The sequence below is a fragment of the Piliocolobus tephrosceles genome, chromosome 17 (genome assembly GCF_002776525.5).
Source record: "Piliocolobus tephrosceles isolate RC106 chromosome 17, ASM277652v3, whole genome shotgun sequence".
NCBI classification, from domain to species: Eukaryota; Metazoa; Chordata; class Mammalia; order Primates; family Cercopithecidae; genus Piliocolobus; species Piliocolobus tephrosceles.
Window position 1 is genome coordinate 32,912,321 of NC_045450.1, and position 10,156 is coordinate 32,922,476.

Below are 10,156 nucleotides of genomic sequence, written 5' to 3' on the forward strand. Positions count from 1 at the left end.
TCCTCCCCTTCCAACCTCCACCTGCCACCTTGGAGGGCTCAAATGTGTGTGTCCTTGGCCCAGACAGAGATGCTGGGAGAAGGTAGCACAGTGTCCACTTATTATAGAGATGCCACTTGGCCTTCTGTTGCTCAGAGAACAAACCACAGGGCCTCGTTCCATGTAGAAAAGGCAGCATTTCATTAAATTATTGTTAGCATAATGCTAATAATATATACAATAATACAATATGCTTCAAGGTTGAGCACGGGAGCTCAGAAATCAGACTACCTGAGTTTCTATCCTGGATTACAAAAATGACCCCATTTTCTCTCCCCATCTGTTCCCAATCCCTTGGAATGTGACCTGGCAGCTCATTCCATCAATAAGTCGAGTCTGTTTCCTCACACTTTGAATCTGAGCTGCCTTGGGATCTGCTTTGGCCAATAGAATACAGTGAAAAAAGTGGTGTGCCAGTTGCAAACCTGAATCTCAAGAAGCCCTGCGTGCTGCCACTCATTCCCTCGGAAGCCCACCGCATTACTGCGTGACTGAGCCTGGGTTAGCCTGCTGGAGGTTGAGCACACATGGGGTCCAGTTGCCCCACTGCCCCAGCCAACAGCCGGCCCACCCCCAGCAGCGCAGCCACCTTGCTGTACAGGAGTAAGTCTGGTCAAGACCAAATGAACCACCCAGCTGAGCTCAGCCCACGTTGCTTTATTTTATGGGTCACCCATCAAGCTGTAAGCTAAATAAGTGGCAATTGTTTTAATTGCCACGTTGCTTTATTTTATGGGTCACCCATCAAGCTGTAAGCTAAATAAGTGGCAATTGTCTTAAGCTGCTAAGTGTTGAGACAGTTTGTTACAAAGCAAAAACTGTCTGGCAAACCTTAGGCAAGTTACTTAACCTCTCTGTACCTGTTTCCTCACCTATCAGATAGTAACAGTACCTCCAGGGTGGTTGTGAAGAGTAAACGAGAAGATATTTGTAAAGCACTTGGACAGGTCCTAGATCATGAAATGCTCTCCTTAAACCTGAGCTACTGCCTCCTTTTCACCAAAGGGCAGGAGGAGGCAAGGAAGTGAGTGGTTGATGAATGAATGCGTGCATGGGTGGACGGACAAAAGGACGAGCAGATAGAGCAGCAGATGGGTTGCAGGAGCAGTGCCCACTCTCCTGATGGACATTTCTGGAGGTCCTGCCCTGGCCCTCTCTTCCATCTTTCTTCTGACTTACCTTGCACAGGGTCGCACTGGGATCATAGTCTTCAGGCTGGGGTCATATCTCTCTGCAAAAGGTCTCCGCCGGCCTCGCTGATCCAGATCTGAGATAAGGTAGGGTCCTTCACCCACCATCCTGATGGCAGCCTGAAGCCCTGGGGTTTTGACCTGGGGACACTTTCACTCTATGGCAGAGAAACAGTGAAGGTTATTGAGAGGTGAAGATGTCTAATTGGGATCAGGCAGCCCCTACTCTACCCAGATCAGTTCCTTTGCTTTGACCCCTGAGAACTGTTTTCCCCAATGAGCTTTCCACATTTGTAGGGGAGTGTGGCCAGAAGACCTGCTACGTCCCTTAACACTACGCTGAGGCTTTCTTATTAGTGGGACTGTTTGGTTCCTCTTTTCTCATGTTGGGTTGGCCGAGAGCAGAAAACCCTATGGTGTGGTTTCGGTTGGGAGCCCGTCCAGTGACCAAGGTTGAGTCCCAGCCCAGGGAAAGAGCCCCAAGAAAATGGGTTTTCTTTCTTAGTATTACTCAGAGTGAAGTTTGACTGACATACACACACGTGCACACACACACTCGCGTGCACATACACACATCCACACAGATGCACACATGCACACACATCCACACACATGCACACACACCCATGCACATACACCCACACACGCCTGTGCACACACATGCGCACACCCCTTCTTCTTTCAGATTCTCTCAGATCCCCAGGAGTCTGTGCATCCACATCCCCTCCATCCTGATACCCACTGGTCAGAGAACTTCAACAAAGCTGTCCCCTAGGACCAGCCACATCTGGACAGGCCCACATTCCCCACACTTCTGTTACTGCTGCCCCAAATGAAAACTAACAACCCGGGTGGAGAGGACACTTTTTGCAATGTCTTTTCAGTCCCCAAGCCAGCCACCCCATTCTCCAGCCACCTAAATCCAATCCATAGAGCATGATCCCTGAGGGTTTCCCATGGCTAGTCCTAGTCCTTTCCTGAGGCCTCCCTCTATTTTTGCCCTAGGGTCCCATGACAGCCCCTTCCTCATACTCTATAGATAAATTCTCCTTTTTTACCTAAGGTATGTTGAGTTGGTCTCTGCCACTTGCAAACAAGGGCCTTATTATTATATATAAACAGGGGTCACATTCCCATGAGTTCTTTCTGGAAGTTTCCATAGCTGGAAGCAGTGAATAAACTGATTCCCATCAAGTTGCTAGTGGCTGATAAAACCATGGCATGGCAGAGCTGGAAGTGTCCTCAGATGCAACCTTTTACACATTTCTCATTATACAGAAGAGGAAACAGAGGCCCAGAGACAGGAAGGACTTACTCAAGAGTATATAGAGAATGAGTAGCATCTATCTCATCTGAGGCACTCTGGATACAGGAAACTGATGTTCCTTCCCTCCTCCAATAACCTACAATAACCCTTGCTTGTATTATATTACAAGAGGCAACTCCTCTGGAATAATATATGTATTTCTTACAACAGAATTTGAAAATCATAATGTCTTCATCTCAAAAAGATAAATCCCCAAACATGGAAACTGAAGACTTGTAGTCAGATGGAGAAGCCCACATGTTTTAGAGCTAGTAGTTGCTGAAAAGCTCTTTAATCATTGTTAATGAATTTAAAGTTGTTGTTGTGGTGGTGGTGGTGGTGGTTGTTGAGACACAGTTTCATTCTGTCGCCCAGGCAGGGGTGCAGTGGTGCGATCTTGGCTAACTGCAACGTCTGCCTCCCGGGTTCAAGCGATTCCCCAGCCTCAGCCTCCAGAGTAGCTGGGACTAGAGGCACATGCCACTGCATCTAGCTAATTTTTGTATTTTTAGTAGAGATGGGGTTTCACCATATTGGCCAGGCTGATCTCCAACTCCTGACCTCAGGTGATCCACCTGCCTCAGCCTCCCAAAGTACTGGAATTACAGCCATGAGCCACCAAAAAAAAACAAAAAACAAAAAAACTTTGAGACAGGGTCTCACTCTGTCGCCCAGGCTGGAGTGCAGTGGCACGATCTTAGCTCATCATAACGTCTGCCTCCTGGGCTCAAGCAATCCTCCCTCCTCAGCTTCCCAAGTAGTGGGGACTACAGGCGTGCACCACCATGCCCAACTAATTTGTGTATTTCTAGTAGAGATGAGGTCTTGCCATGTTGCCCAGGTTAGTCTCAAACTCCTGGGCTCAAGCAATCTACCTGCTTCAGCCTCCCAAAGTGCTGGGATTACAGGCATGGGCCACTATGCCCAGCCACAGTTAATGAATATTAATGACACGAATACCATAGACCCAGCTGTAGATTCCTTATTCAATGAGAATATTAGCAGCTACCAGAGACTCCCTAAACCTCTGGACAAACTGCATACTCTACTCTCCACCCTCTATTTGTATTATTGAATGCTGCACTCCAGCCATGTGGAATATCTTACTACTCCCTGGACAAACTGTTTATTCCTCCTGCTTTTTAGTTTTTGTATTCACTACTGCCACAACCTGGAACCATCTAGGATCCCTTTCTTCACTTGACCAATTTCTGCTCAGCCTTCAAGGCTCAGTTCAAACATTTCCTTTTCTAAGGAAACTTTCCTACATACTTTTTTATTTCCCCAAACTGTGGGCTTCATGTTTGTCTTGTTCACAGCTCTATTTCCAACACCTGGAACAGTCCCTGATACATAGTAGATGTTTAATACATATTTGTTGAATGAATGAGCAATAATAAGTGTGAGAAACATCTAAGATGCAAATCCTTTCCCCAGAAAGTGAAAAATAAACACACAATAACATACAGTAAAATATATAAATTATTTTGAAATTAAGTATGGGATGATATAAAAATAACAAATAAAGTATAAATCATAACATTGTGTTAACCCTGGAAAAAATACTTTTTAAAAAGGGTTAAAGCTAAGAAGTCAGTCAAGGAAATAAAAAGAAACACTAAATAGTAGATTAACTAAAAAAAAAAAAAAAAGTAGGCAAGGAGGGACAGAAGAATAAAAAACAAAAGGAATAAATAGAAGACAAATATTAATAGTAAGCCAGTAGGCTTAAACCCAACCATATCAATAATTACATTAAATATAAATGAACTAAACATTTCAATTAAAAAAAGATTATCGGACTGAATATAAAAACAAGATCCAATGATATGCTTCCTATGAGAAGTTTATTTTAAATATAAAGATACAAATAAGCTAAAAGCAACAAGGTGAAAAAAGAATACCATGTTAACAGTGCAAAGTACATACAGAGATATGTATTTATGATCTTAGGATAGGGAAGAATTTCTTAAAGCAATTTTTTAAAAAAGTCCTAAAGCAAAATCTTGATAAATTCTAGTACATTGAAATTATAGATGTCCATTAATCAGAAGACATTATTTGTAAGAGAAGCAACATACTGGTATAGATGTGACCCATTTAACTGTGAAGAATCAGTATGCGATTTATAAAAAATTCTCAATATATTAATAACAGAAGGACAAGCAATTAATTAGAGGAGCCAGCAAAAGACAATTGACAGATGATCCAAATAAACACAAAAATATGCTCAATCTCTGAGTGTCAGGAAAATATGAATTAAAACCACAATCACAATAACAGCCATTTCTCATTCTTCAAATAGACATTATTTAAAAGTCTAAAAATTACAAGTCTTGGCATATGTATGGAGCACTGCAGCTCTTAAGCCCCCCGGTGGGAATATAAATTCTATAACTAATTTGTAAAGCAATTTGGCATTATCTGGTCAAGTTAAAGATTGTCTTACTAACATAGGCAGCAATTATCCTTCTTAATTATATATATGCCTTGGAGAAAGCCTGCCTGTTCAGGCAGTCAGATACAGAGTGGCCACTAACTTTGCAGGCTGTCTTCCATTCTCCTCTGAATTTCCTCCCTGCTCCTGCTAGCCTCTCTCCTCTCATACTGGTGTCAACACTGAAGTTCAATCTAGGAAAACACAAGGAAACAATCCACAGAGGATGGACTCTCATGCAAAAAATATTTTTGTGGCCCCTCTACAGGAATATTTATAGTGGCTCTCTTTACAATATCTTGAATAAACATCCATGAATAGGAAAATGGATGAATAAATTGTATCATATGAGTTTAGCATATTACTATTCAACAGTAAAAATGAATAAACTAAGTCCACATATCAAACTATGTGTATAGCTCATATGATAAGTTGAGAGGGGGGAAGAAAGCTGCAGAAAAATACATGCATTCTGATGCCATTTATATAAAGTTCACAAACTTGCAAAATATACAATATACAAATTCATGTACTTGCAATATATAATAATATATTTTATTTAATAATGACTATATTTGTAGTAAAATTTCATTTCTCCAAGTACTTGAAATTCCTTATATTGGAGAATCGTATTAGAACCAAGATCCGGGCACTAGGTAAATTCTTTGTTATTAGGGTGTTGCTGCTTCTAGGCCCTCTCAGCTGACAACACAAGGAAATATATATATGCATATAAGCTAGTGCATAAACACATGTCTATAAATATTTCTATATGTAACCATCCACATCTATTTTAAGCTAACAGTGAGTTCATACTGATTCATGCTGACTCTCCAACTTGAATCCATTACCATAATTATCGCAAGTCTAGCCTCCTCCCCTTGCTTATCTGTAAGCTCCAATTCTAAAAGTGAGAAGCCTGGCTCTCACCATCTACCATGTGTTTACTTAACTGTTCAATTAAGTGTACATGTATAACAGTATCAGAATTGTCATCCCATAGCCCTGTGAGAAACAACTTAATCAACTAGAATCCGATGCTTCCAAGAGTATAGTACCATATGAAGAAGGAAAAAAAAATAGCCACTTTACAGTGGAGAAGCCTGGCACACATGACCTCTGCCAGGTAATCAAGGTCAACATCAGCAGTGATAAGTCCTGTTGATAATGTGTACCCTTAATATGATGTGGCAAGAAGGGCACTTTACCTCTGAGGTCCTCCGCCCAAAAGCCCATAACGCCAGTCTAATCATGAGAAAAACATCAGACAAATCCCAGTTGAGGCACAGTCTACAAAATACCTGGCTGGTACTCCTCAAAATGGTCAAGGTCATCAAAGACAAGGAGAACCTGAGACAGTGACACAGCTAAGGGGCACCTAAGGAGACCTGACAACTACTTGTGAAGAGGCTTCTTGGGTGAGATCCTGGAACCGAAAAAGGATATTAGATAAAAACAAAGGAAATCTAGTAAAGTATAAATATCAGTTAACAATGTATCAATATCATGCATTAATTATAACACATATACCATACTAACATGAGATGTCATTAATGTTATTAGCAAGGGTAGCTGGATGTGGGGTACTGGAGGACTCTGTACTATCTTTGCAATTTTTTTGTAAACCAAAACCAGTTTTAAAAAATAAAGTTTATTTTTACAAAGTGAATGGGAACACTCTACACCAAATTCAAGATGATGGTTACCTCTAGGGGTGGGGAAATAAGATCTGGAAGTTACTCTGGTTTCCTCCACGTTGCTGTTATATCTGATCATAATTTTAAGAATCTAAAGCCTGAAAGCAGGCTGTCTGTGCTCAGTGTCACTGAGTAACGCAGACCTGTGCTACAGAAGTTCTGAGAAAGTAGAGGTCAGTACGGTCTGGGAGGAGGATGGGGTTAGGGAGGACTTTTGCGGGAGGTGAGACTAGAAGGATTTGAGAGAAAGCCCAAACAGAGGGTTTTGGCTGAGCCTCGGTTTGTGTGTGGTCCCTGTGTCGTGAGGCTCTATGCACCAGACTTAGGTAAGAGTCGAGACAAGGCTGGGCATGACTGTGAAAGGCTTCAGATTCAAAACTTTCCTTGGATCCTTTTCCACAAGACTTCCATTTGTTTGTTTACCAGAAAGTCCTTCAGAATTTTCTCTACCCAAGTCACCCCCTACTCAGAAAAGCCTCCTGCTGACCTCTGTGCATTTACTTCAGGAGACAAAGGGAAGCTATCCACTGCAGAGATGCTGGGGCTGAAGAGCTTAAAAACTGGCCTCTCATTCTTGCATAGGTCCTTGGCTCCCTGCATGAACAGAACCCAGCCCTGGTCTGGATCAGAAGCAAGAAAAGAAGCCTGAACCCCAGTGCAGCCTTTGGGCACGGTCTTTCTACCGCATGCCCACTCGCTCTGCAACTGCCAGGCAGAATGGACAGTCAAGCTGTGGTCGCTGATCAACCACCCATGACCTCCCAATGGCTGCTGGGGCACTGCCCTGCCCTTGGTAACCTGAGCAAAGCAGCAGTAGGAAAGCAGATTCGCTGATGAAGAAGAGCTCACGGCAAGTTCTGAAACCCAGCTGAAATTATTTGGGGGAGAATCACAGAATCCAAGACATGGCAAACTAGCCTCTCATGGAGAATTTCCCTCTGGCCCACCAGATCGGGCCTCAACACGCTTTGGTGACAGACCCCAGTCACATCTTCTCAAGACAGCCCGCATGCAGTATTCCTGCAGGAAATGCATACCCTGCATCTAGTCTTGAGAAAATACCAGACGAACCCAAGTGGCCTGTGCTCTTCAAAAACATCAATAGTACGAAAGACAAACAAAGGTGAGGAAACGTCTCAGATTAAAGGATACAGCAGAGATGTGACAGCTAAAGGCAACACAAAAGCCTGGATTGGATACTTGAACAGAGGAAAATAAATTTGCTATAAAGAACACTATTGGCCCAAGTCAAAGGTCAAACTGTGCACTTGACTCTCAAGTCACCCACCTGACCCTCTTCCAAGTGTACTTTACTTTCTTCCATTCCTGCTCTAAAACTTTTTAATAAATTTTCACTCCTGCTCTAAAAAAACAAAAATAAGTAAATGAAATTTTTAAAAGAACAGTATTGGAACATTGGAGAAATTTAAATATGGACTACAGATTCTGCAATAATATTTTATCAGATAAATTTCCTGATTTTGACATTAATGCTAAAGTAAATGTGGCAAAAATATCACTGCAAATCTCAGTGGAGGGTAGTTGGGACCTCTTAGCATTATTTCTGTTACTTTTCTGTAAGTTTGAAATCATTGCAAAATAAAAAGTTAAGCATTTTCTAAGGAAACACCCCTAAAGAGGATGATTTATTTTCCTTCTGTGGAACTAAATGCAATTTTTCTGCACACTTCTCTGCTCTCAAGAGCCATGCAGCCTCCACTGATGTCCTCTTCATGTGCCTTGTGATATTTGAGGACCACTGTCATTTCCTACAACTCACTCCCAACCGCCTTGTGATATTTGAGGACCACTGTCATTTCCTACAACTCACTCCCAACCACCCAGTTGCTACCTTCTCTCATCCAGGCTAATCTTTCCCAGCCCCTGTGAGAGGGTGGAACTCATTGTTAGTGGAGAACTCTTACCTATAATTTCTATTTTTTGGTTCCCTTTTCTAATGGTAAGGGACCCTGGCAGCAAGATGTCATCTATTGTCTTTAGGGCTCCTGAATCCCAGATGCCAAACACTGGAGGCCAGGACTCCTGGCCAGGTTTGAGTAATCAGCGTGCATAGGAAATTGGTGCTAGAAGGTAATTTCCTTGAGTGCTCCCCAGGGCATGGGAAGTTATGATGATCTGAGGTGGCTTGGAAGCGTTGCAGCTGGAATGGCACTTTGCTAAATTTGGCAGCCCTGGGGGGAAAATGAGACTTTTTTTAAAATCAGGAAGCCTGCTTTGGCTAACGTCTCTATCCCCGTCTGTCACACCATCCTCTGCCAGGAGTGAGGAGCTGCCTGGGGTGAGAAATCTGCTTGCTGGCAATCACAGGATGGGGTCTGAGGGGCGCACAGCTGATGAGAGCTGGGAGGCGGCAGTGCCAACCCGGTCAGGGTCCCTGCAGCCATCGTGGCTCTGTTCTTGGCATTGTATTTTCCATGCAGAGTATCTGAGGGTTGGCAAGAGGTGCCAAAAAGTCATTGGTGCACCTCTCTGCTGGCAGGCAAGGGGGTTCCTAACCTAATCTCAACAGAATGGACAGGCAGAAGCAGGGAGGGCTGTTAAGGCACAGGACACAAACTGTGGACCATGTACAGCTTGCAGTTCCATTTTATATGGCCTGCGTAGTTTAAACATTTTTTTCCAATTTGTGGAAAACATTTAAAAATGAGGAGATACCACATTAAAAAAAAACTAAGACTGGCTTCTGGCTTTCGTCAAATATCAGGAGCTCTGTATGCTCACATGGCGACAATCCACTCACGTTGAGCACGGCAACCCCTCCTGGGCAGGGCATACATGCTTTAGTTTGCCACAGTCCCCACCACTCCTTACTGTCTCTGTGACTCTGAGATTCGGGGTCATGTAACATTTATTATTGCATTAGCACTGCTGTCTTCCTTATAGTGTTTCCTGAGGCCTTTTTCTCTATCCTTGTCTCTGCCCCAAGAGAGAACAAAAGATGTCTAGAAGTCATCTCAAGAAGAACCATTTTCCACAACTGCCCACTTTGCTCTGTTATATTTCATTTCTGCCCCTGTCTAGCCCAGAAAATTAACAACTTCATGTTCAAGAATTGGACTCTGGGTCTTCCTTGGTGCTCATGATGGGAGTCCCTCCATCAACCAAAAGCAGGCACACCTTTAGTCATAACATTTTTCCCAGGTACGAGACGACAGCCCTACTTCTTTCTTAATAAATCCATTCTTAATTTAAAGCCACCAAAGTCATCAATATCTGATGGTCTCCGCCAACCCCCACAGCCCCTTCCTCCAGGGCCTGACAGGCCTCCAGCACGGAGGAGACACTGGGGAGCTCTCCCAGGCCCTGCCTGCACTGCACCTCTCCTGTCTGTCCCCAGGTCCCCGGCACCTGCAGCAGCCAGACCCAAAAGCCCTGTGAGTGATGAGGGACTGGCGTTGGGAGGGAGGGGGAGGCAGAGAGGTGGCAGAGGGAAGTGCATGCAGGGGACAGCACCAAGCTGGGGGTG

At 43.5% G+C, this 10,156-nt stretch overlaps 1 protein-coding gene across 2 annotated transcripts in view; it reads right to left on the bottom strand.

Annotated features, from left to right (window-relative positions):
• Positions 1 to 10,156, bottom strand: part of ABCC12 (ATP binding cassette subfamily C member 12) — a 73,016-nt gene that overhangs the window by 61,674 nt on the left and 1,186 nt on the right. The window contains exons 2-3 of one of the 2 annotated variants that reach the window (XM_026456888.1): positions 8,595 to 8,861; positions 1,219 to 1,387 (exon numbers count right to left, since the gene is read on the bottom strand). In XM_026456888.1, coding sequence (XP_026312673.1) covers positions 1,219 to 1,337 — 119 coding nt within the window. In that variant the 5' untranslated portion in view covers positions 1,338 to 1,387; positions 8,595 to 8,861. Of the gene's footprint in view, positions 1 to 1,218; positions 1,683 to 8,594; positions 8,862 to 10,156 lie in introns of those variants that run through there. The other variant, XM_023189605.1, reaches the window with a different exon arrangement.